This window comes from Tigriopus californicus, chromosome 3 (genome assembly GCF_007210705.1).
Source record: "Tigriopus californicus strain San Diego chromosome 3, Tcal_SD_v2.1, whole genome shotgun sequence".
Lineage (NCBI taxonomy): Eukaryota > Metazoa > Arthropoda > Copepoda > Harpacticoida > Harpacticidae > Tigriopus > Tigriopus californicus.
Window position 1 is genome coordinate 13078307 of NC_081442.1, and position 27904 is coordinate 13106210.

General features: G+C 42.9%; 2 protein-coding genes across 2 annotated transcripts; both read left to right on the forward strand.

Annotated features, from left to right (window-relative positions):
* Positions 1-4692: 4692 nt before the first annotated feature.
* Positions 4693-6949, forward strand: LOC131878129 (uncharacterized). Its single transcript, XM_059224029.1, has 2 exons — positions 4693-5897; positions 5963-6949. Exon 1 carries the CDS (start codon positions 4739-4741, stop codon positions 5690-5692), a length of 954 nt encoding a protein of 317 aa, XP_059080012.1. The 5' UTR covers positions 4693-4738; the 3' UTR covers positions 5693-5897; positions 5963-6949.
* On the forward strand, positions 6725-8239 carry LOC131878176 (uncharacterized). The gene has a single exon (XM_059224085.1). It carries the CDS (start codon positions 6725-6727, stop codon positions 8237-8239), a length of 1515 nt encoding a protein of 504 aa, XP_059080068.1.
* The last annotated feature ends 19665 nt before the right edge of the window (positions 8240-27904 follow it).

The window sequence follows — 27904 nt, forward strand, 5'->3', positions numbered from 1 at the left end:
AGCAAACGTTCCAATTGCTAACAGGAGTGTGATCCAATATCTATACATTATATTTAAAAAACATGGTTCTCTTGAAACAAAAAAAAATATTGAAATTAAGAAAATGCAGTACTCCGGCCTCAGAACTTCGTTTCTTGTGCCGCCATTTTCAAAACGAGTGTCTGCAAGAATCCTAACAAGCAATCCAAATTTGCGTCACAAATGCTGTAATGCAACAAAGTACTTGGAAATATTCTAAAATTATCATGATTTCTTATAACTGTGCTTATGCCATTTGCGTTGCAATCAAAATCCGGACTTGGGTTTCGGCATGGTGGACACTTTCAGCTCCTCAAAGGCTATGGCCTTAAAGGTGCAGGCCGGTCCCATGATGATTTGAACATTCTTGCATTAGCTGAAGGGCTCCCATGTCCTCACTTCCCGAGCGAGTATTGCTCCATGGACCATAGCCCGCCTCTTTATTGGACAACAATGTGTTCAAAGGGTTTGCCTGGGTATTGCGTCGCTTTTGAAACCCCATAAGAAGAATCACTTTGAGGAATCATTATCCCCAAGCATTGAAGTAAACGCTAGACTGATAAGGGTCACATCTAAGGCATAGGCCAGGCACAAAATTTTGGGAGAAAAATATCATCCAATAAAATAAACATCCATTGGAACCCCCTTGCTCTTGCGATAGTTCTCATTGGCGACTTTGAGGCTACGTTGACTCAAATGCAATCAATCGTCTTTGACGGCGGGGCGTACAGTGACCACTAGTTTTCCACTTCTTTTGGACATTGTTTCAGAGCCTTTCTTCCAAATGGCAAACCTTTGTCTGGCGATTTACTGTTTATGTGGGCTTGAGAGGTTCATGGCGTTTTGCAATGTCATTGATTTAAGAATCTTTTTTCCCATCAATGACGATTAGCAAAAAAGGCAAGCATAGCAGTGTTCGGGCAAAATTAAAAAATAATGGAAACTCAAATGAAGCAGAAACTTACTGGAATTATTCAAAATTGGGTTTTAGAACCTGAGAGATGTTGAACAGCTTCAATGGGATGGTAGCTAGCGGGTCGACTTGTGAATCTGTACTGAATAGTCACTTCAGGCAATACGCTAACTAATAAGCCAGCCATATTCGTGCACATGTGTTCTCTCTCGCTTTGCTCTTACAGAAAACGAACAGGTTTGCCAGACAATAGCAAAAGCGACGGCCAGCAAAAAACCAGACGGACTCAAGTCACTTTTAACCAATGATGCCAGAGAACAAGTCCGACTCCTAAATCAAATGAAATCCATCACATCCCTAAGATTTGATGCTGTCATCCAATATAAAGCCAAACATCGCCTTTGCCCGAGACGTTCAAATGAGAGGCCCTTTCAAGAATCATGTCACAGCATTACAATTTCATCAAAACTGGCTTCCACGATGCCAGATTCCCAACCATGGAACTTGAAAAAAAGACCCTTCCCAGGACCGCCCAACCGGTGTACATACCAAACTGATATTAGCCATAATCCGATTGTTTCTTCACTTTCGATCTGGTCAAAAAGGTTTCAAATCAAGTGGGGCACGGAAAAGTTGGTTAATTCAAGACACCAGAGTCTCCGTCAGCTCCTTGATTAAGGAGAGGACCTGTAATGGAGCCCTGCAACAAAAACAAATGTGCCTAGGTTTCCTTTTACGATTTTTGAGCAGTAGGAAGTGACAAACCTCGATCTCCTGATACAAGACTCATCTAGATTTCGCAAACCTTTAGCATCGAAGGTTTGAAATCTAGTTATGTAATGAAGTCAAAAATTGAATTGATTACTTTTTTTGAGCTGTGGTGGAACTTATTAATTGCTGGCAAGTTACTGGCACATTTAGCAAGTTCCAAGTAAAATGGATTCCGTTTAAAGCATCACAAACCTTCCAACAGCCAGGGACTTGCAGTGTGATGTAAACGGTTTCCTAGTAGAGTGGGATTATCAGACTTATGTAAGATAAAATAATATTAAGTAGCATTGGGATTGAACGTACAAACATCATGGCGGATACTGGATCAAACGTGAGGCAATTTGAATAATTAATTGGCAAATATCTAGTTTTAGGAACATAAGAATGAAGTACTAGCTGGATGAAAGGCCAGTAAGTGCGGATATGAACGATTTGTCTAGAGATATGGAGAAACAGAAGAAAAGCAACTTCCATGTTAAGCTGTAAGTGAGAGTGTATAAAGCATACAAAACCTTCAGTAAACAATCATTAAAAGCATGTGACACAACAAATTTGAGAGCGCAGGCTTTCATGCCCTCAAAAGCTACGACGAGTCCTTGATAGATGCATATGCTCCTGCATATAATTATCACACCGCATAATGAACTTGTTTTCTTTGGGTGTCGTGGCTTGTAACTTAAAATCAAACCACAGGACTAATGGGTTGAATAAATTTTGACATGTGGTGCGCGTCAGTTCGAAACCCTTGAACACATTTTAACTCGATTCTAAGGCTTATATCATGCCAGGTTTAAATAAAGAAGCGAATTCTATTTACGTAATAGAATGCCCTTGGTGGATAGCTCATTTTTTCACTTATGTCTTGTTCCATTTGAGATCCCTTAGACGTTTCAAGTGGGCGTCATCAATTTACAAATCGGTCACCATCTACCGTTCAAAGGGCTGGTGTCTATTAAGTAGCTTGTTTAATATTACCAATTTGGCATTCAATTCCATGAAGTATGATCAAGGATTGATTATGCTTACATAGGCTTTACTTTGAATAAGCATTAGACTATCAGCTAGATACTTGCTTGAATGTATGTTCTGACTCACAAAATGAGAATCCTCGGGGAGGCTGTCATGGAGAGATGGGAGAGCAGATGTCCGGCATTTTTTGCTTCTTTCATCATTGAACGCCTTGCCAAATAGAACCCGGCACATTTTGTAAATCAGACCTTGGCTCTTAGATGTTAGGATCATAGCATTGTCAGAGAAATGCCACTATCGCAGACTAGTTATCGTGATTTGTTTTCACCTCTAAGCCATATGTAGCTTTTAACAGCTTTTTAAAATGTGTATATGGCATTTGGCCTCGTTTCTACCTGATAAACAGTTGCTTGGTGAATTGTTCTCTCTTCCATCATGAATGTACTTTCTCCTGTTGGCTAGGACACACTGAACGTGGTTGGTGCTGTTTGCTTGTCAATTTGAGAACGTTTTGTTTGGTTTCCACATAGTTCTAGACCTTCACTTGTGCTTCGGAATAAGCTATTTTATTTGTCGGAATGGCCCTTGCTCTGCTGGGGTTTTCCATAAAAAGGTGGTTGCTCCGAGGTCGCGGAAAGTCAAAGCCAAAGTGTGCATGTCGGGAGTTTGAGAACGTCAAAGTCAACATCACTTCGAACATATTGCAATTTGACAAATTTGACAAGTCAAAGTCACGCATGATGCTTGGAAATGTCTGTAAGAGTTGGATGAACAATGAAGCTATCCCATTGCATTAGTTAGAAAAATTAAATGGTGAAATATAATGACTTCGGGTGCAATGGAATAGTTCCTAGTTCCTGCTCAAACTGAGCCGGTGGTAGGGTCTCTAGATTCTTTTTTTCTGCACAAATTGACCGTTTTCTTTCGGTTTTTATGAAAGCCAAATTGTGCCCATATATTCAGCAAATGCTCTAACTCCAAGCAAAGACAACTGATCGCAACAACATTCATTTGGCCAACATTATGGCGGTGGTAATATGTTGGAACCAATAACCTTTTACCGTACATTATCTATGATGTGTTTTTATTGGCTAGAATCAAGCAGACAACAGCCTGTTGAAATTTGCTCAATAACTTCGAAATTTTGGGACTTGGAAGCATAGGTATCATTCTTCCCACGTGAAATGAATAGTTTTTACTAGTGATGGGGATCAAACAAAAAAAATCACCGGAGGTTGCAAGTAGGGCTACCAATTTAAATGTTCAATGGCATACAGCATTACTAGAGGGAAAATCGAAAACCGCTAGTTAATCATATAAAGTACCCTGATTTTTCCTAATGTCTACGAGCCTAGCCTAATATAGCCTAATATTCTACGATAAATTGGAAATGCCCAAGCTTTGACATTCCTACCTTTCTGGCGATCCTGATTTTGGAAATTTGTTTAATCCCATCATTAATTTTTACTCCTATTGATTCAACCAATTATCATTTCTGTCCTTTCTTCGTCTTTTCCTAGTTTGCATGTTTAAAGAAGTCAGACGTTCATGGAACCCTTCTTAATCCTTTTCTTGTCTTTTGTCAACATTGTCTTTCTATAACGACATTAAGATGAGCCAAAAGTGTATGGAGGGCTATTACCAGGATGATCAATGTGGAGTTGCTCAATCAAGCAATGTGAGTATCATATGGTACGCTTTTTGGGACAGCAGTGCGATACTCACTCTTCTTCTCTTCGTCGTTCCGAGCTGCCTGCTGCTGTTGCTAGCCACCAATGATAGGGTGTTCCTTCTCTCTTTTTCGTTCTCTCCTTTCCACTTTCCCATGTACCGGGACAGAATCAGTGCTGTTTCTTGCTTCCTCGCTCTTTTGGAAGAGGAGGACGGAAAGAGTTTTTTTGTTTTACTTGAGCGCAGTGAAAGACTCAAGTCCTCTACTGGACTTGAGTCTATAGCTGAACTCAATTCCAGACTTGGAGAGTCCAGCAAAATGTCAAAAAGCTCATATATATATTCAGAAAGGAGCTAAGTAGGTGCGTTATCTGCAAGAAAATCAAAGCCAAGGCCATGAATCAGCTTATGGCAGACCTGCCCCCCGACCGGGTTCAGGAAGCCCTTCCATTCGAGAACACCGGCGTGGATTATTTTGGCCCCTTCCTAGTAAAGCGGGGGCGGAGCCTCGAAAAACGTTATGGAGTGATATTTACATGTTTGTCCACACGAGCGACGCACCTTGAAGTCGCTTTCTCCATGGATAAAGACTCCTTCATAAATGCGTTGAGAAGACTAGTTGCTAGACGTGGACAAGTAAAGCTGCTCCGGTCCGATAATGGAACCAATTTCCACGGGGCTCAAAGGGAGCTAATGAGAGAAATCGAAAATCTTCGTCAAACTGGGGTGGATTTTAGCGTCAACCAAATCGGTATTACTTGGAAGTTCAACGCGCCTGGCGCCTCTCACCATGGCGGGGCATGGGAAAGAAACATCAGAACGGTCCGCCAAATCCTACAAAGTATGTTGAGAGAATCTCCCCACTGCCTGACTGATGAAAGCCTTCAAACACTTTTTTGCGAAATCGAATCTATTATGAATCAACGTCCTCTTACCACAGTCTCAAATGATCCATCAGATCTCGAAGCGCTAACCCCTAACCACCTCTTGCATATGCGAGGGGGTCAGACTCATCCATTTACTACTCAGTCTGAGATGGCCAGATCGCGATGGCGGAAAATCCAACACATGGCAGACAAATTTTGGCAAAGGTGGAAGCGAGAATACCTGGCTGACCTGCGATCTCGTCAGAAATGGAAGAAGACATCAACCAACCTGAACAAGGAAGATCTAGTCCTTGTTATTGAGAACACTTCACCTCGAAGCCATTGGATCATGGGTCGCGTGACGAATACTCTCCCTGGGAGGGACGGCCTTACAAGGGTTGCTCAAATCAAAACCGCCACCGGAACTCTCTTACGCCCGATAAGCAAGTTATGTATGTTATTGCCGGCGGTGGATGAAAGGTGATGTCCAAGGTCGGACATGGGGCCCGGGATGTTGCCGCCGTCACCCTGCAAAATTACGACACCCCTCGTCACCCTATAATTACAAACGAGAGCAACGATCCGTTCCCGAAATCCGGTTTGGGATCTTGTTTCCGTCCCTTTGTGATTAGGGTGGTTTTTTTGTTTGTGAGTTCTATAGTCGGTTACGGAAGAGAAACTTTGAATTGGTAAGAACTTTAATTAACCGATTGTCAGAAAACTATATGACGAAGTCTAATCTAATTCCGTGTAGAAACCTGCGTCAAAAATAAACCGTTGAACTGAGATGGCCAGAAGTCTCAATATCTCTTCCGATCCCACGCCTTGAGTCGGCGGGTCAATATCGTTTCAATTCAAAACCCACCTTCCCCGATTGCCCGACGTAAAGGTGCTGATGAACATGAAGAAACCGAGTGGAAAGCTCTCCGCTGTAACAACGGCCCAAAGAAGGCTCGAGCAAATGTTGGAGAAGCCTGAGGTGCCATTAGATCAAATCCGGAAAACCTTCGAACGATTCTGCAAGTTGTTGTGTGAGCTTGAAAAGGAGTGGCAAGATGTAGTACCCGAGAACGAAGATGAACAGAAAGAGTGGGTTGTTTGGGGCAAAGAACATGTCGAAGGAAAGGCTGTTCTTAAACAAAACTTTGAGAACATGCTACAAAAGCTAGAAGTGAGTCCTATGGACAGCGTGTCTGTCGTCTCAAAGAAATCAAACACCTCCATTGCAACATCAGTCCGGTAAGCCGCCTCTGCCCGTGTCGAAGCGGTAATACGTCAAAGAGGTCTTGCCGCCAAGAAGGAGGCCCTGGAGCTATCAAGAAAGCTCGAGGCCGAAGAAAGAAAACTTGCTCAAAGAAGAGAGGATTTGGAGCTAGAATTGGAATTGAAGCAAGAACAAATTAGAGCTGATGAGTACAGTAGGATGGAGCAAGGGCTCAAGGAAGTTCAAGTTAACGGAGAAGCTAGGTCTCCAAACCCGCCGAGATCCGTAGAAAATGACCCGGATACTACTAGCATGGCCAAAATCTTGGAGAACGTCCTCGGAGCCCAGGTTGAGGCGTCGTTGCCCAGGAGGGCTCTTCGGGTTTTTGATGGAAAACTAACAGAGTATCGAACATTCATGCGCTCCTTTCGCTTTCAAATCGAAAAGAAGTCCAAGTCACCCGAAGATCGCCTGCAATACCTTTTACAATATACGGCTGGCCAAGCATATGAACTTATCTCCCCCTGCATTTACATGAGCCCTAGCGACGGATTCGACAAGGCCAAGGAACTTCTAGAATTGGAATATGGGAGTAAGTTTGGGATCACTAACGCGTATCGAAAAGACTTGGAAGAATGGCCCGCTATGAAGGAGGAACCGGAGAAAATGAAGAAGTTCTCCATATTATTATCGCGGAGTGCTACAGCTATGACCGAGCTCGGAAATGAAACATCTCTCAGCGATCCAGATTTTCTCGTGAAAATAGTCTCCAAGCTGCCGAACTCTTGTCAGGCCAAATGGAGACATAAGGTGATGAGCATTGAGCAAGATCTTGGGCAAGAAGTCAACTTTCACGATTTGGCCAATTTCATTCGAACCGTGGCCAAAAAGTGGAACCATCCGGTATTAGGCCTGAAACCGAAAGGACAGGAGTGGCCCCCACCGTCAGCTTCACAAACCAAGTCCACTCGAAACCTTAACTTAGCAACTAGCTCTAGCCCCATTCCTGCAGAACCGAGAACACTAGGAGTTGAGTGTCCATTTTGCGGGAAACAACACGATGTAGATGAATGCTCTCTAGCTCTGGCCATGAAGGTTGAGGAGAGGCGGGATGTTCTTAGGGGGAGATGCTTCGGTTGCCTTGAATACGGGCACTTTGTTCGAGCATGCCGTCAGCGAAGAACGTGTGCCACCTGTAACAAAAGACATCCCACAGTTTTGCATCAGCCTTGGAACGCCCGACCAGATGGTCTATCTAATGACATTGAGTTAAAGGCCAACGTTCGTGGAGCTCAAGTGCGAAAAGGTCCTGAGATAGCACCCAGTCAATCAAACATTGCTGTCGCCCTTGTCCCAGTAAAGATCCGTGGACAGAACTCGCGTCAGGATATCGTCACTTATGCTGCTTTGGACCCCTATAGTACCGAAACCTTAATCAAAGATGACCTACTTGGTAAATTGGGAGTAAAAGGCCAGCCAAGAAAGGTTTCCTTGACAACAATGGCTCAAAGGAACAACCAGATCACCGTCAGAGTGGTGCATGGATTGGAACTTTCTGACCTGGAGAACAACCACACGATCACATTGCCATCGGCTCTTGCCTACAAGGACCTCCCCGTGGACCGCGGAAATATTCCCTCAAGAGATCAAATTCAGAAGTGGCCACATCTTTCCGACCTGCCATTGGTGTGGTCAACCGCGCAGGTTGGGGTTTTAGTCGGTATGAACGTGCCTGGAGCATTGAGACCATTAGAGGTGGTCCATGGAACCGATGATCAGCCCTACGCCATAAGAACGAAATTGGATGGACAATACACGGCCCAATGACCAGTGGCCCCAACAAAATCGTTAAATCCAACCGAGTGAAGGTTGGGGACTCTAAAATTGAGGATATGCTGCACCTAGCATTTAATAAGGACTTCCAGGACCTTGATGGGGGTGATACGCTTGGTCCTTCCATGGATGATCGAGACTGGGAAATCAAGGTGACAGAAAGCACGACTCGAAAAAACGGACACTACACGATTGCTTTGCCATTCAGAACAAATCAACCTAAACTACCAAATAAAAGGCCTCACGCTGTGCAACGTTGCCTAAGTCTAAAACGGAGATTTGCCAAAGACGAGTCCTTTGCCATTCAGTACAAAGGAGTCATGGATGAAATGTTGGCCAAAGGATTCGTAGAACCAATACAGGAGTGGCATCTTCCCAAGAAAGGAGAGGTGTTCTACATACCTCATCACGGGGTGCTTAACCCAAGAAAACCAGGCAAGCTTCGTGTAGTCTTCGACTGTGCCTCTCAATTCCATGGGAGATCCCTGAATCAAGAATTGCTTCAAGGTCCCGATCTTTCAAATGGACTCTTCGGAGTGTTACTTAGATTTCGACAAGAGGCAGTAGCCATCGTTGGGGACATAGAGTCAATGTTCTACCAAGTCCACGTGCCTGAATTTCACCGAAACTATCTACGATACCTTTGGTGGCCAAACGGGGATGTCTCCAAACCTCTCTCGGAATTTCGTCTCGCCGTTCACTTGTTTGGAGCTGTGAGCTCCCCAAGCGTGTGTAATTACGCTCTCAAGAAGACAACTGAAGACAATAAGGAAAGCTTCTCCTCAAGGGCTAGGAATACAGTGCTACGGAACTTTTATGTGGACGACCTATTAAAATCTGTTCCAACAGTAAAGGAGGCACTTGATCTACAACAGGAATTGGTCGATCTGTGCGCAAAGGGGGGCTTCAATCTCTGTAAATTCATGTCAAGCCATGCTGAAGTACTCGACGGACTGCCAGTTGACAAACGGGCCAAGGCTCTGCGAGAAATTAAGTTCGACGCTAGCAATATTGAGGATCGAGCATTGGGAATCTTATGGAACGTGTCGGGGGACTTTTTCGGAGTATCTACTTCTCAACAACAAGAAATGACCACGAAAAGAAGTTTGCTCTCTAATATCAGTTCTATTTTCGATCCTCTTGGAATGACGGCACCCGCAATCTTACCTGCAAGGCTGGCTTTCCGAAGATTGACGCTAGATGCAAACTTAGGTTGGGATGACACCTTGCCAACCCATGATCTTGCCAAGATGTAAAAATGGCAAGCAGACCTCTTCCGCCTGGACAAACTACAGGTACCGAGATGTTTAAAAACCCAGGGTTTGGGAAGTATATATTCTGTCCAATTGCACCATTTCTCAGACGCTAGCGAGCAGGGCTATGCCTCTGTTTGTTACATTAGGCTAGAAGACGACGAGGGACGTGATGGCGTGGGATTTGTCGCTGGCAAGGCTAGGGTTGCCCCCTCAAAGGTTACTTCTATCCCTCGGCTTGAGCTTACCGCAGCGGTCCTTTCAACCAAGCAGAATTCGGTTATCAAAAGAGAACTCGAGTATCAAATCAACCAAGTGTTTTACTGGACGGACAGCATGACCGTTCTCAAATACATCAATAATCGGACAAGACGATTCAAAACATTTGTGGCAAATCGAGTCGCAACAATTCATGAAAATAGCTCATCAAACCAATGGAGGTACATTCCCTCAAAGGACAACCCGGCAGATGACGGGTCACGGGGAATATCGGTGGAAGAGCTCTTGAACAAATCGAGTTGGCTTAGCGGACCAACATTCCTGAAACACAATCCTTTAAACTGGCCGACCACCCCACCCATCTCTACTCTCGATGAAGACGATGAGGCTGTGAAAAGGGAGCCCAAAGTGGCAATGCTGATCTGCTCTACTGACGAAAGTATGATCGACGCTCTAGCAATGCGATGCAATTCGTTCAAAAAATTGAAAGGAGTAATTCGACTTATCCTTAAGGCCTTAACAAAAATGAAAAGGCAAGTGAAAGAAAACGCAACTGACGGAGAGGTGGAACATCTGATTTTTAAGCTGGTTCAAAATGACGGCTTCAAAGAAGACCTCCGCCACCTTGAAACAGAAGGATGCGCAAAACCAGGAAGCCCAATTGCTACCTTGACGCCAATTATCGTGGATGGGTTAATCAGAGCTGGAGGAAGATTGAAGAACGCGATGGTTCCAGATGATTTCAAGCACCCTATCGTCCTCCCAAAGAATTCTCACGTTTGCAAGTTAATGATAAGATCGCAACACAAAAAGTGTGGACACTTGGGCCGTGAATACGTTCTTTCGGAACTAAATCAACGTTTTTGGATAATTGGAGCCAATCATTTGATCAGAAAGGAGCTAAGTAGGTGCGTTATCTGCAAGAAAATCAAAGCCAAGGCCATGAATCAGCTTATGGCAGACCTGCCCCCCGACCGGGTTCAGGAAGCCCTTCCATTCGAGAACACAGACGTGGATTATTTTGGCCCCTTCCTAGTAAAGCGGGGGCGGAGCCTCGAAAAACGTTATGGAGTGATATTTACATGTTTGTCCACACGAGCGACGCACCTTGAAGTCGCTTTCTCCATGGATAAAGACTCCTTCATAAATGCGTTGAGAAGACTAGTTGCTAGACGTGGACAAGTAAAGCTGCTCCGGTCAGATAATGGAACCAATTTCCACGGGGCTCAAAGGGAGCTAATGAGAGAAATCGAAAATCTTCGTCAAACTGGGGTGGATTTTAGCGTCAACCAAATCGGTATTACTTGGAAGTTCAACGCGCCTGGCGCCTCTCACCATGGCGGGGCATGGGAAAGAAACATCAGAACGGTCCGCCAAATCCTACAAAGTATGTTGAGAGAATCTCCCCACTGCCTGACTGATGAAAGCCTTCAAACACTTTTTTGCGAAATCGAATCTATTATGAATCAACGTCCTCTTACCACAGTCTCAAATGATCCATCAGATCTCGAAGCGCTAACCCCTAACCACCTCTTGCATATGCGAGGGGGTCAGACTCATCCATTTACTACTCAGTCTGAGATGGCCAGATCGCGATGGCGGAAAATCCAACACATGGCAGACAAATTTTGGCAAAGGTGGAAGCGAGAATACCTGGCTGACCTGCGATCTCGTCAGAAATGGAAGAAGACATCAACCAACCTGAACAAGGAAGATCTAGTCCTTGTTATTGAGAACACTTCACCTCGAAGCCATTGGATCATGGGTCGCGTGACGAATACTCTCCCTGGGAGGGACGGCCTTACAAGGGTTGCTCAAATCAAAACCGCCACCGGAACTCTCTTACGCCCGATAAGCAAGTTATGTATGTTATTGCCGGCGGTGGATGAAAGGTGATGTCCAAGGTCGGACATGGGGCCCGGGATGTTGCCGCCGTCACCCTGCAAAATTACGACACCCCTCGTCACCCTATAATTACAAACGAGAGCAACGATCCGTTCCCGAAATCCGGTTTGGGATCNCAAGAATTGCATATCACAAGTCTCTGAGGAGCGCCGAATCAGCCAACTAAAGGTTAGAAGTGCAGAACTTGTTCCCTTCATCGGCCTCGTCCGGGATGGCGGGCTTGTACAAACGTGCCAAAAAGCCCGCCACCAAGTCGGAGGTTCCTGTGAGGAAATTCCTCCTGCACTGTCAAGAACTGTTTGCATCAACATCGGAAACAATAGTGGAGGAGGTCCGGGGCTTCCCAGAGGAACACCATCCCTTTTGCAGCCCTTCACGGAACCCTAGATGACCGTGGCCTTCACTAAGATGAAGAGTAAAGCCCCCTCAACATCTGGGGTCTCTCCTTTCCAACTTTCACTTCTCCAGACCCAAGCCCTGCCACTCCTTCAACATCTATTCAGCCTCGCCCTCCATTCTTCCTTCTTCCCAACAGCGTGGATGGAGTCAGCCATCATCTTCATGCATAAGAAGGTGCTCAGTGACATACCAAACAATCATCGGATCGTCGCCCTGGAGAACCCCTTCTTGAAGATGATGTCCACCCAACTAGCTGCCCGCTTCTCCGGATTGGCCGAGGATAGGGATCTCCTTCCAGAGTTCCAATTCGTTTTCCGGAGAAGTTGCTCAACCACCACGGCAGCTACTCTCCTCTATGAAATTGTGCACTTAAACATCAGCAACAAGAGGAGAGTGTATGGACGCTTTGTGGATTTCTCCAAAGCATTCGACAGGGTGGACCGAAAGCAGTTATTCCTCAAACTCCAACTGAGGGGAGTTCCGTGTTCAATCTGTGTCCTGCTATCCAACATCTATGTGGGACTCAGATGTTCCATTCGTTCTGGTGAGGACCTCTCCTCCTGCTACTTCACTTGCATTGGCCTACCGCAGGGGGATCCACTATCACCAATTCTTTTCAATCTTTATGCAACCGACCTGCCCGAAGCCCTCACACACCAAGGCCCCACCATCAACCATTTTATAGTACAATATCTCCAATATGCAGACGACCTGGTTCTCTTAACTGATTCAGCCATGGAATTGCAAAATGTCATCAATGAGCTGCATGGTTATTGGCAAGAGAACGGCCTTCAAGTCAATACCATTAAGACAAAGACCATGCTATTTTTCAAAGGTCGTCTGCCCCCAACCTCTTTCCATATCCACACTTGTCTGATTGGAATGTCAGTAATTTTAATTATGTCGGTTTCACATTCTCAACTGAAATCTCCTTCACCAACCATCTCAAATCATCAATAGTCAAAGTCAGGGCAGGATCGGATACATTTGCAATAGATTTCCTTTCAATAATCCTCCCCTTCCAATGGTTCTTCAACTCTTCTGGACTTATATGACTCCAATTTTCCTCTACGGCTTTCACCTGTGGCTCCCAAACTCCGCCCAATTCGCCCTCATATCCGCCGATGCCACCTTCACCAAGTTCCTCAACCGATACCTGTGCGTGCCCCAATATGCCAAGAATGCATGGGCCCATCTTTTATGCGAAACCGAGCCCCACACTATCGGGCTGGCAAGGTTAGTATCCAACAACGTTGGGAACCTGACCTTTCCGGAGTTGATTTTTGGACACAAGTTGTCCTTCCCGGTCAAGGACTTGCTAACACCATATTGTCCTTGGCCCGACATCCCTTCGGAGTATTGGCGGTCATGCACCTTTGTTCGGTTCCCGGCAAAATGCCATCAACGATGGGAGCTGACAAAAGATCTGTTCAATCTGACCCATCCTCTTCTCTGCAATAGCCAATAATTTCATCACTTACCTTAACCTAAGCCCAGATATAGCATCACAATGCTAACTCTGTACAAGTCGATTGTCCAGCCACATCTTGAATATGCTTCACCCATTTGGGCTCCAATGAGTTCAGGAGGCTTAAAAAAGCTTGAGCAGGTCCAAAGATGTTTTTCTAGGAACATTGAGGATGTGAGAGAGCTCTCGTATTAGGAGAGGTTAGGAAGGTTGGGAATGCACAGTATTCAGAGAAAGGAATGTGATATTGTATGTTTTCAAAAGCATTCATGAGCTTTGTCCCAACTCAGGATTTAGGGTCAATTCTAGAGACCGTCGAGGCTTAATGTGCATTTTGAGAGCACCTTCAAGCCCTTGAAAATCCAGGCTAGTTCGAACAATGAAGTCCACATCTCTTCTTTCTCGAGCTCCTTCGTCGTTTAATTTGCTTCCCTCTAATATTCGTAGGGAATATTTAGGCGTTGTTGATCCGGTGGCATCTTTCAAGTCAGACTTGGACAAATTTTCAGATAGCATTCCAGATCAACCCTACATTCAAGGACTAGCTCGGTCTGCCAACTCAAATTCGTTGGTAGTCCAAATATCATGCAAAGATTGAAAGGTAATAGATAGACGAATTATAACCTTTCATTTTAATAATACTGAGGATTAGATTCCCTGTAGCGGTTAGAAAAAACCATGCAAAAACAAACCAAAAAGAAATGTTCTTGAAAAAAAATAAAATTAAGGCCATTCTGTCAATACTTTTTACGGAGTCTTTAGTGTCTGCTCTTACTCTCTTCACTTTTTCATGTGCACTGAAACAATTCTAGTCAAATTCATTGTGATATCACTCTAATCAACTATTTTATTGCTTTTCGTAATGTAACATTATAAATTGTGACTAAAATACGCCACATGGTTGTGGAGTCATCAAAGATAAAAGCTCAGCTAAAACCAAACTTTTTGAACTGCAAACCCGAAAGCAATAGAGTCCTACAAGTTTGTGGCCCTTCATCCCTACATGCTTGTGGCCTCTCATCCCTACAAGCTTGTGGCCTTTCAGAACTATAAGTTTGAGACCCTTCAGCCCTCCAAGTTTGTGGCTCTTTAGCCCTGCAAGTTTGTGGCCCTTTGGCGCCATTTTTGACAGGTTTGGAAAATGGAAATCGCCCAAGATAATGGTTTGCGAGTGGCAAGACCTATCTATGCATTTCTTTGCCTAGAAAGCAAGCCCTTCATTAAAGGACAATAAGGAGCTGAACGGGGGTCTTCAGAATATAACGATTGTGGAATTTTTGGCATCAAAAAGGGCACACAAGCACCTCTCTACCTCTCCATTTGAGAGACGGGACACGAGAGAATGGAGATGGTAATAAACTCCTCCATGAGGACACAGGGGATTTGCTGGTCTCTTGCGATTGCAGCAACACGGAGAAACCTTTGATGGCTATCTCTTAGTCAGGTCTCTGTCAAGCTTATCTTATATAAGCTAGCTTATCTAAGAACTTCATTTTGATTGTGCACTTTTTTGAGATTAAGCAATGAATGTTAAGATATATGCCTTTGAAGTATCTAACGTCTTTTGGCGTTTGAATATCTGACATCAGAGTTTGAACCATCCCTTCCAACCTTAAAAATTCTTGCTGAGGGACCACAGCAATAAGTCAAGAGCCTGGTTGTACAGGGGAAGATGTTGGAGTTGGGGCAGATGAGAGGGCCATTTTGGCATAAGACCTTGGACGATTGCCCTCTTGGATCAGGATTTGTCCAAATCCTTGACCAACCCTACGTCCAGGGGTTTCTTAGACCCGCTACCGTGAAAGTCCAAACTCAAAGTGAAATTATTGTGAGAGAATGATTTAGCGAGGCCACTGAATTTGAGAGGAATTATGGCTCGACGTTGTGGAAGTGCTCAGTTCGTGGTGGGAAGAAGAACTCAAATTTCAGGTTGCGTAATGTTCCTGAGGATCTGTCCAATGAGTCGATTATGATAGCACTAAGGGCGTTGTCGAGTATTGCTGAAGAAGCTTTTGGTGCTCACTCAGACCCTCGTCTTATAGGGATTATAAATGGGAACAGAACTGTCTTGATTGAACCATTTGGTCCCATACCAGATTTCATTGAGGTCGCGTCCAGGCGAATCAGAGCCATCCACAGGGATCAGCCCAAAAGATGCTTCAGATGCAAGGAGGAAGGTCATCTCAAGTTTGAGTGCACAACAAACGTCGATTATGGACTGACGCACTCAAATGCTAGTTTGTTTTCCGCTGACGCCCAGGATGGGTCTGCTTCCTTGGAAATACCGTGCCTAAAGACACTCATCATTTCGAACAGATCTCCCTCGACGATGGTTATTCGCACAAGTCTGAAACTATGTCTGCCCTCTCTCGTGGTTCTTGCAGCGGTCAAACAAATGAGCGAAACAATATCCGAACNTTTCGCCATTTGATTTTTCTAACTAATGCAATGGAGATAGTTTCATTGTTCATCCAACTCTTACAGACATTTCCAAGCATCATGCGTGACTTTGACGGTCAAATTTGTCAAATTGCAATATGTTCGAAGTGATGTCGACTTTGACGTTCTCAAACTCCTGACATGCACACTTTGGCTTTGACTTTCCTGCGACCTCGGAGCAACCACCTTATTATGGAAAACCCCAGCAGAGCAAGGGCCATTCCGACAAATAAAATAGCTGATTCCGAAGCACAAGTGAAGGTCTAGAACTATGTGGAAACCAACACAAACGTTCTCAAATTGACAAGCAAACAGCACCAACCACGTTCAGTGTGTCCTAGCCAACAGGAGAAAGTACATTCATGATGGAAGAGAGAACAATTCACCAAGCAACTGTTTATCAGGTAGAAACGAGGCCAAATGCCATATACACATTTTAAAAAGCTGTTAAAAGCTACATATGGCTTAGAGGTGAAAACAAAAAACGATAACTAGTCAGCGATAGTGGCATTTCTCTGACAATGCTATGATCCTAACATCTAAGAGCCAAGGTCTGATTTACAAAATGTGCCAGGTTCTATTTGGCAAGGCGTTCAATGATGAAAGAAGCAAAAAATGCCGGACATCTGCTCTCCCATCTCTCCATGACAGCATCCCCCGAGGATTCTCATTTTGTGAGTCAGAACATACATTCAAGAAAGTATCTAGCTAATAGTCAAATGCTTATTCAAAGTAAAGCCTATGTAAGCATAATCAATCCTTGATCATACTTCATGGAATTGAATGCCAAATTGGTAATATTAAACAAGCTACTTAATAGACACCAGCCCTTTGAACGGTAGATGGTGACCGATTTGTAAATTGATGACGCCCACTTGAAGACGTCTAAGGGATCTCAAATGGAACAAGACATAAGTGAGAAAAATGAGCTATCCACCATGGACATTCTATTACGTAAATATAATTCGCTTCTTTATTTAAACCTGGCATGATATAAGCCTTAGAATCGAGTTAAAATGTGTTCAAGGGTTTCGTACTGACGCGCACCGCATGTCAAAATTTATTCAACCCATTAGTCCTGTGGTTTGATTTTAAGTTACCAAGCCACGACACCCAGAGAAAACAAGTTCATTATGCGGTGGTGATAATATATATGCAGGAGCATATGCATCTATCAAGGACTCGTCGTAATTTTTGAGGGCATGAAAGCATGTGCTCTCAAATTGTTGTGTCACATGCTTTTTATGATTGTTTACTGAAGGTTTTTTAAGCTTTATACACTCTCACTTACAGCTTAACATGGAAGTTGCTTTTCTTCTGTTTCTCCATATCTCTAGACAAATCGTTCATATCCGCACTTACTGGCNGCCCTTATTTGCAACGTCAGACTGCCCAAACAAAACGGGAAGATTGTTAAATAAACTCCCCGCAACATGGCATGAAAGCGATTTCTTCTCTGGACATTATGTGACCAGGGTCACTGAATATACATAAGATGTTGATAGAATTAGCCATAAACAACACAAACCCATTATAATTCAATAACGAGAAATCGGCTCTATCGGCCCTTTATTTAGTAGAGGCTGACTTACAAAGCGCCCTCTGAAGTCCAGAGCGTAAACCATATTTCATGCAGCGTAAGGCCCTTATTCGTAGGGAATATGTGTGTAGATGTTGTCCCTGTAGTAGGATTTAAGTCAGACTTTGACAATTTTTTGATCAAAATACCTGACCAACCCTGCATTCAAGTGCTAGCCAGATCTGCTATTTTTCATTGGTGGATCAAATATTATATGAATGTAAAATCAAGTAGGCCATTGGGTCTGGTGGAAGACTCTTTTCGGGCCGAAGAAAAAAGAGACATCCAATAACCAGGGATAGTATTAAGGAAAAAGTGAAGGAAGTCTTTGTTCGAACTCGCATTCACTACCGCTCTTTCTTTTTGTGATCAGCTTTACGGTGAGTTGCCCTTGGATGTGCGAAAAGCTCAAACCGAAAACACTTGCAAGAAACGCTTTGTGCAATATGCCTTTAGTGACAACGAGCGTTAAAAACCAAGTCTGTTACTTCACTGGGGCTTGGTTTCGTTTTTTCCTTGTTTTTTCCTTTTTCATTGCTCCGCCTTTTCTCTTTCGTTTTCATTCGGCATTTTTTCCCTTACTCTACTTCATCTAATTTGATCCTTGAGTGGACATTCAATAAACAATAGGTAAAATAAATACATTTTCCGTCTTGAGCTACTGGGGTTCCCATTCCCAGTAGCTGAAAGGAAGCCTTCAAAAGGAATAGTATTTTTGAAGACTTTTATCATTTTTCAACATCAAGAGAACACAAAAAGATGGCTTTAAATCCCTGCCTATAAAATCTGTTTGCCAGACCTTTTGTCATCCACAACATTTTAATTTCAAAGATGTTGTATATGCCGATTTAAACCTTGAGTCCCAATTGAACATGCTAGTAAGCTATTTGGTTTTTTTTTCTAGATCATGCCTCCTATCAAACCATCACACATCGCTGATCCCAACAAAACAATGGTTTTCTACAATAGGCTATCAAAGTGTGGATCTACTACAATTAACAACTTAGTGAAAACCTTGCCAAACCATAGTGTTTTGTAAGTTTGAACCTCCACATTGACTAAATAGTATCAAGATGGAACAAAATTTAGTGTTCGATTACCTTTTTTGTAGCCAAGATTTTACGGACTTTGTAACCGATACAAAGAATGCCCTTTCCCGACAAGTAAGGCCTAAACTGTTGGTGCTGACATTCTTGAATGTCACTTATTGGCTTATTTATTGTACAAAATGTGTGACTATTATCATTAATTTGGGTAACCATTGATGGTATTTTCTTCAAACAAGGAGTGTCCATATACATAAAATGACTGCTCACACGTCTTGAAGTACAATTACTTAAAAATACCAATTAAGTGACCAGTTGCAAGCCGAGAGTAAGAAAAGAGAAGAGATTCTTAAAGACAAAGCCATTGCCACTAAGGTTAAGAATCAAGCAATGTCAAAGCAAAAAAATAATATGGCGCCTACAAAGATAAAAGACCATATGAACGTGAGGAGCCATTGTAACCAATGGAGAGACCTAATGACTTTGCTATTATCGAATGGTCTAGAGTCCACATCGGATTCGGAAACTGGGACATCTAGCATGGAATTGAATCAAGATGTAGAAATCTTATCGCCTAGACGAATGCCCTCAAACAGGAAGAAAACAAAATTGTCTAGGACAACATCGTTCAATAAAAAACTAACAATGCCGACTCAACTGTTATACTTCAATAGCAGAAGTATTCTGAATAAATTTGTCGAAATCAGTGCTTTATTAGAATCAGTGAAACCTAGTTGGGTATGCATCACAGAAACCTGGCTGTGCTTGGACTTTCCTTCCCAGTGTTTGGACTTAAACGGATATCATGTTGTGGCAAGAAAGGATAGACTTGACACCTCGAGGGGCCGAGGAGGGGGTGTAATGATACTGGCTCGCTCGGCTACTGCATGTGTTGAGATTTCGGGGGATGTTCCGTGCGGTTGTGCCGTGTTATATAACGACGTGAGGATTCATTGCATATACTTGTCTCCAAATGCTACCGACATGGAGAGGAAGAACTGAATACCTTTTTGTTAGAGACCGATATTGATGGTGATTGCAAAATGGTTGGAGATTTCAACATGCCTAGAGTGGATTGGAACGGTGCCTGTGGAGGGGGTGATGATAGTCAATCATTCATAAATGCAATCTCCGATGGTTCATTGATACAGTTGATCAGGGGTAGTACTCACGCTAGAGTAAACTCGTTTGAGGATCACTCTTGTCTCCAGGGAGACTTGAATCGTGTATTGGAATGGGCGGAGCGAAATAAGATGGAGTTCAACGTGGCAAAGAGTTTTGGTGATGGTATTTGGGAAGGAACGTGTTCCAGCCATTTACACGTTAAATTCTAAAGTGATTCCGTTGGTCCAGACACAGCGCGATCTTGGAGTGATCTTTGATCCCACCCTGAAGTTTAGCGCGCACTCGTCCTCCGTGGCTCTAAAAGCAACCCGTATGTGCGGCATCCTGAGACGTCATTTTGAATCGCGAGGTGCAAAAACTTTGATGAAACTATTCACAACTTATGTGCGCCCTTTGCTTGAGCATTGTGCTCAGGTGTGGTCTCCTTTCCTTAAGAGGGACATAGTACCAGTGGAGCGAGTACAGAGAACCTTCACCAGACTCTGCTTTCCAAATAAGCGGAACCTCGCGCCAATTGAGCGTTTGAACATACTGAATTTGGAACCTTTACAAGTGCGTAAGCTTAAGTGTGACCTTCTCACTCTCTTTAAGATTCGTTTGGGCCTAGTGACAGTGGACGAAGATATGTCTCCCGTCCTTGTATTGCTGCGAACACAGCCCAAGCCCCGTTCCAGGTTCATGAGAAGCGTTACACAATTCGCGGGAGTGCTAGAGTCGTCTCAAACAATAAACAATAATGCCAACTTGCTGATAGACCAAACATTTTACTACTGTTGTTGACCATTTCTTGTTATGCCTTGCTTTTATACATTCGGAAATGACATTGTTTTACATTGAATGCCAATCTTTCAATTGGTTACAAAATATGCGCACTTTAAGTTGCAAAAAATACTACTTTGCCTCGGCTGTTGTTGGAGACTGCCAAGGAAAAGCAAGGACACTAGAGCAAGGTAACCTAACTCTTGTGTGATCACCAAACCTTTCCCGACAAGTAAGGCCTAAACTGTTGGTGCTGACATTCTTGAATGTCACTTATTGGCTTATTTATTGTACAAAATGTGTGACTATTATCATTATTTTGGGTAACCATTGATGGTATTTTCTTCAAACAAGGAGTGTCAATATACATAAAATGACTGCTCACACGTCTTGAAGCAATGTAGAAGCTATTGCTAACATGTCAGGAGATCAGTTCTCTAATGCGTTCTCAGCCCCACTGATTTTAGAAACAACAGCTCATTGTTCTAAAGACGAGTTTGTTGAGATTGATGATTTCACTCAAATTGAGCGCTTAGATGATCTTGTAGTCACAGATCAAGATGCTTTTGCGGCCATCAAGGGCTTGAGGCTTTCAAGCCCTCCTGGTCCTAATGGTGCGACATCTCAGTTTCTAATGAGATGCTCACTGATTCTTGCTCATGTTTTCTTGTACTTGATGCGTTGCATCTTGGATCAGGGCCAGTTTCCATCTTCTCTAAAGTTAACTTATGTTGTTCCAATTGTTAAAGATGGAGATAAGTCGCTCCCCAATAACTATAGGCCGATTTCTCTCACTTCGAATATTGCCAAGTTGTTTGTGAAGATCACGAAGTTCGAACTTGTAGAGCTTCTTGAAGTCCATGATGTCCTTTTTCCTAGCCAGCATGGGTCCTGAGCACATTTTAGCACGGTTACCCAACAGATTGAGCATAGAGGTAGAGCAGATCATTGAGGGACAAGAGAGACATGAGTTGGCTGTTGTTGTATATCTTGATTTTGCCAAGGCCTTTGATAAAGTAGATCATGGCCTTTTATTAAATAGACTTCATGACATTGGGGGGATCAAGGCAAGGTTCTCAATTGGATAAGAAGCTTCATTCATGACAGGAAGCAAATTGTTAAGGTCGAGGGATTCCTTACTGACATACATAATGTCAAGTCGGGTGTTCTCCAGGGTTCCATCCTAAGGCCCCTCGTTTTTATATTATTTATTGCCCCACTTCAAAACCTTGGTATTACTGCCAGTCTCTCTTCTTATGCTGACGGATACAAAGTTAGTGTCTGGTAGGAATGGCCAAGATTCCAGTAGCCTTGCAAAGGACCTAGATAGAATCTATTTGGGGTAACTGAGAGTAATATGGCCCTGTAAGGAATGTAATTCCGCTCAATGACCTTAGGATCAACTTCTTTGAATACTCCACTCACAGATAATGGAAGTAAATATATTTCATTACTTGGACTCGAAATCTGGCTCAGAGTTGCACTGACAAGAGCACGCTGATTTTGGCGGGAAACTCGTTCACAATCCATATTTCTAGAAGTTTGGCAATGACCTATATCATGCGACCCTTCGAACCTGGTCATGATGCCTCCTTTTCGTTCAGTATTAAATGCCCTCATGATGAAATTATATAATATTGATCTTACCTATAGATCCACAGGGTCACAGCGCATATGGTTCCGTAACAATCAAAATCGAACAAGAGTTTGCAGGTTCATCAAAAAACGCTTAAAAGCCATCACCGAAGCAGGCATCAAATACAAGTTCATCACCACTCACACGGCCTTCTTGGACCCACGGGACTGTGAGCTCCCCTCTCCACACTCATCTACATGAACCAATTTCGTCACCCAATTACCAGGTTCATTTCTGATTTTTACTATTCAAGACGAAAAAGTAATTCTACAAAAGTAAGACAAAACTGTTCGCATTAAAAATGTTGTGAAGCAACGACATATTTGAAAAAGTGAGCTTTTTTTCAATCTCTTCGACTTTACAGATGACTACTATCAAAAATATCGTGCATTTTCGGGAAGGCAAGCGGAATAATTTTATGCCATTAATCAGCTTTGTGGATTTGATGACATTTGCACAACTCTTTCTCCTCAAGTGTTACAACGAGCCAAATCCAATGCGGAGTCATTTTATCCAATTATTGGGATTTTGGAGGATCTGAGATATCCTTAAAGCTTACGAACACTTTGCTCAGATATTCACTGGGCGCATGAATATTACCTAAACCAAGCAAGGCAAAAATCAATAACAATTCCCATCCTGAACAACCGAAAGCGAGTTAGAATTGCTGCCAGCCATTTAAAACTGGATATTGAATTCTATGAATATCTCCGACGCCGCTTACATCGACAAGCCATTATCGTTGGCATGGATGGACCAATCATTTAAGTCATTTTCGTTCTTGTTTAACTTGGTATTAACAGTATTGATCCCTTTCCTTAAAACGAAGAACATGATGCTTTTGAACCTGGGATGTGTGTAGACCTTTGCTTTCAAGTTTTTTTTGGGCAAACTCCGTTTTGAAAATTCGTTTGAACCCATTGGGTAAGTATGGACCCACTACGGTCGCTTTACCAACTTTCGTGTTCCTTTGCAAATGAGATATATTCTTATTGAACAACCTTTCTTCGTGGACTTCCTTTCCTTCTTTCAACGCTGAAATACGTTGGATCCCTGCAAATTGCCTTGTCTGACATATGCATTCTCAATACGCTAGTCAACCGCCAGATTTTGGATCCTGCGATGAGGCATGAGTTAGAGGCAACTTGAGACTTCAAAATAATGGTTATGTCACCTCAAACCCAACATAAAAATGAAGAGTTTATTTCGCACGTTGTTCAAATTCAAAATGTATACGTGAGAGAAGAAATGGGTTAGAACTCAAAAAGAACAACTGGATAGTGTTGGAAATGTTGGGCCAAAACTAAAAAAGTTTGAAGGCTTAATGCCAGTTATATTTTCAAACTACAAATACTTTCTAACCTTTTCACTTTTGGCATGCATTTAAAGATCACCAGCTTTGCAATTACTTTTTTGAAGTAAAGTAATGGCTCGTTTTCTTTGTGGAAAGTCAACATAATATATGTTGGTTTATTTAACCATGTGTTCAAGGAAGATAACGTCTAGCTGTAATGATTCTAATTAGATGAAGGAATAATGGTAGACACGACAAAGATTCTCATTAAGTTCTCTTGTTCATATCGAATCACGCTGAGGCCAAGAGATCTTCAAAGATATGTCTAAAGAATATACAAGACGAGTTTAAGTTCATGCCACATTAAACCATCTTGCTTTCTAAGTGTTTTTAATGAACATTACTTGCAGTTCATATTTTTTCAAAAAATATTCGCCATGCCGTACCCTCATCAATTGGCAGATTTTTAAAGAAAAGGTTTAACCTCCTAATGGTGAGTAAAAAAGCGGCTTGATTCTGAATTATTTTATTCATACATTAAGCGTAAAGTATTAGATATTTTTCACTTGCAATTCAAACGCCTCAGAACGGGAAGGTCTTGGTGATAAGTGATAACACATTTCAGTTGGAAGGACGTTCACAAGTTGGTGTACCCGTCAGGCCCAAAATCCAGTTCAGGGCAGCTGTACCAAGAATATGGGGTTAAGTTCCCGCTTCTAAGTAGGTCAATTCATGGATGAGCTGCGTATTTATACCTGACACTTTGGCGTACACGCCGGGTCTGTTGGCATTAGCGCAACCAACTCCAAAATGAGGTGACTCCATGAACTTCATAGTAGCTTCCCGTGAAGTGGTTGGACAACCAGAGGTCCACCGCTGTCACCCTATAGTGAAATAACAAAAGCAATAACTCGACATTCTTTTTGCAGGTCATTCTTTATAACTCACTTGACACGAGTCTTGCCCCGGCAGCCAACCCTGACACAGCATGTTATTCGTAATGACAAGTCCCGGAATGTCCGGTACTCAGACTTTGTTGGCAAGTAAGCGGAGTCCCAGTTGGTAATGGTGACCTTCACATGGACATAAAGTGATATTTTGATGCTCTACATCTTATTTCCCTATCCATTTTTTCGAGTTCTTACCTCTTGAGGACATCGGCACCTTGTCCTTGAATGAGGTTGCACCCCAACCTGTTGCTGTGACCTGGGGCAATAAGAGGCCACATGAATCGAAATCGTGGATTTGTTTTTTCTTTTCTGTGCTGAAGTAAGCATTTAGCAATGTATTACTTACGTCAGTTCCGGTTGGCAGTTCAGAGCCCAGGGTCGGCAAACAGACTGGCCTAATGTTTCGAAACTGTGTCGAATAGATTGGGCGATCTAATTCCTATATACAGCAAAATCGTTGTCCAATGTAATGTATTATATTGGGAATGGATTGCAAGGCTGAAGGAACAATAATAAGACGTAAAGCTGCAGATGGCATTTGGTCGAAATAATCTTAATTCAATTCAAACCTTTTCCGCTGTCCTAAATGCTAAGGTGACACAGAGAGCGCTGATTGCTAGGTCGTGCAAACCCAAACGGCAAAAACATTTGAGACATTCCGAAAAAACTGAAGCGAAAAAACAAATTCATAATTATTCAAACCCTGATTTCAAACGGATCTCTTCAGTTCTTCGGGACTTACTCGATAAGGAAGATGGAAAGCAATGGGCAGCAGAGAGGACAAATCGGTCCGAAATCAAGGTACCCCGCAAGTGCTGCCTGTTCTGGATTGGAGGGGTTCGTTGTAGCTACATATACTTGCCAAGGATACTCATTGACTTCTGTGTCTTTGGCCACCGACAATCATCTTCTGTCTATTGGCACTCCACATTCTATAAAGGGGCAGCAGAACAACGGGCTATGAACAGAAATTCACATGACCGAAACATCATGATTGTAGTCTGATATTTACGAACATGACCCAGGGGTGGAGGTTGTGGTCAAGGGCGCCTCGGTTGTGGAGGTTCATTGTCCGCACAAGACACAAAAGCATTGAAAGCCATCGAAATCGTTGTTTTTGCGAATTGGTTTTGAAACAAAACACGAAGCCTCTTGCTTGGCGTTGTCAGACTAGGAAGCCGATTGCGCGAATGCTTAAAAAATTGGATATTTGACAATCAAGCAAAATTCCTCATGCTTGCGCCTATCAAGAACTAGCTCTAAAGTTGGGTCCAACCAGAAATCGTTACGCTATTGTGTAAAGGATGGCTGTCTTCCACTACCTTCATTGTTTTACAAAGCTGGACAAACAGTTTCCCTTAAAGTTGAGAAAGTCCCTTTTGCATTCACCATTTGAATTTGCTGGTTCCAATTCAAAACGGTCGCAACCAATGGTTATGGCTGACATTTTCTTTGTTTCTAAAGTAGCAGAGGAAACATTAGTCTGAATTTCGAACCCATCATCTTCTAGGTATGTGTATGTCCTGACTCCGAAAATGTGGGTGCAATCGTTGTGGACCATCATAGCCACCGGGTTGGAGAAGTTTGTGGCTTCGATGACAAAGCGATCGCCGGGTCCCAAATCAATTAGACCATTAAGGAACTGCATTCTTCAACGAGAATGTCGCAACCATGTGCCAGATGAATCAAGACAATCCAAAGAGAGTCCACTCAGGACTAAAAGTTGAGAGTGCATCCTGGTTCTGAAGATAAAGCCACTTTTAGAGAAAAATTCCGTGTTTTTGAGTTGTGTCTACTCCTTACCGAAAGCTATTTGCACTGTTAAGTCTTACGTCTATAAGAGATATTTTTTGTAAATCGTTCACATATTTAGTCTAAATGGAGCGTTCAGGCTTTTGAAAGATATGAGTCAAAACGTTCAGACTACTAATGTGTCCCCTTCGTATTTTTTTAGACAAATCAACTACACGGTCCTTCCTTTCATGATCCCAAAAATTGATTAAATACTTCAAGCGATTGCGGACAATTAGATGACAAAAATCATAAGCTTAAGAAAAGCGGCTCGCCCAAATGAAGATTGCAGGAGTGATTTTAGGGGCAATAACGTGTATAATGCTGTTTCTCTTTGGTTCGGATACTGTAAAGTCTTTACCTTGATATATCTCTGCACGATGGTACCACAAGTGTTTGCTGTTTCTCAATTGTCAAGCGTAATAAATCTATTTATAATAGCTTTGTAACGGGTAAGCAAACAATGCAAAAAATAAACACTTTTTTAGGTGAATCATGAGGTTAAAATCATCACGACACACAACGCATGACCAGAAATCCTAAGTGATTTAATATTTTTTTCAGTGAGTCTGCTTACTTGGAAGCTAGCTGAGGAATTAATTTTGTTCGATTACATACAATTGTATGAGCAGCTCATTATTATCAAAGAGAAATATCTCGATCCACAAAACAGGAAGGTCTCCGGCTATTTTCTATGACAATATGATCTCGAACATGTGAGACGTGAGCAGAATTCTGAAGTTTCTCACCGTCAAACACAAGGAATAAGCTGGCCAAGGATGCTCTACCCTGGGACACATAGTCACCCAAAAAATCAACAGCTGCGAGAACGATCGAAAGGGTAAATTTGAAGCGACCGTGCCTCTGGTCCTATGAATCTGAAGTGAAATCCTTTGTAAATCATTGTGTTAGTACTACTCAATAGTGGGTTGACCTCACTATCTTCAGAGTCATTGTTAGACTAGCCAGGTGGTCGAAGCAACGATTGGCAATGCTTACACCCGAAGGGCTTGGCCCCAACTGTCACTGAAATCTGCGGAATTACGCGCTTCTGCAGCCTAGCCATCACAGACACTGGATAGGCTTGAGATATGAATCATTCCTCGCGACCCTGCAATGCGTTCGCTGAGCTAGTTCTAGGTCCGAGATTAATGCGAGTGTATTGATGAACGAACATCGCCAGGGAGCACTAACTAAAGAATCTCTAGATGTAGGGACTCAAAAACTGAAGAGAAAGGTATGAATACACCTTATTCATGAGTGGTTGACCAAGTGTCCCCAACTCTTGACTCGTGCAACGTCAGCCTTACAACTTTTTGCGCCGAGACCGGGCCGCATTTAGGTTTCTTAGAGTTATTTCCGGGAGGACTTTGGTTCCATTCTACCAGTTTGTCCCGATAATTTGGAGACCAGAGGTGAACACAAGAGCCGGATGTTTCATTCAAGGACACATACATTTGTGAATACTGCAGGAGAAGAACTAGTGATGCGGGTGGTAGAGCGCATAGATGTGGATTCTGCGACAGAATAAGCAAAGAGGTTGAAAATCTCCTCGACCTGAACAAAGTTGAAAGATTATTTTGTACATATGATTGGGCATAGGTGGAGAAATGGAAGAAAACGGTTGTGAAAATGGATACAGTTTTACCTTGGAGCGCTTGATAAAGTATTGAGTCATATGAATGATGGGGAAGGTTGTGGAATTTCTTTGTGGTTGTCTCTCGCGCCTATTGGGTGATTATGGAAATGACAGTTTTGATAAAAGAGGTGAAAAACGTAGACAGGGAAATACCGGA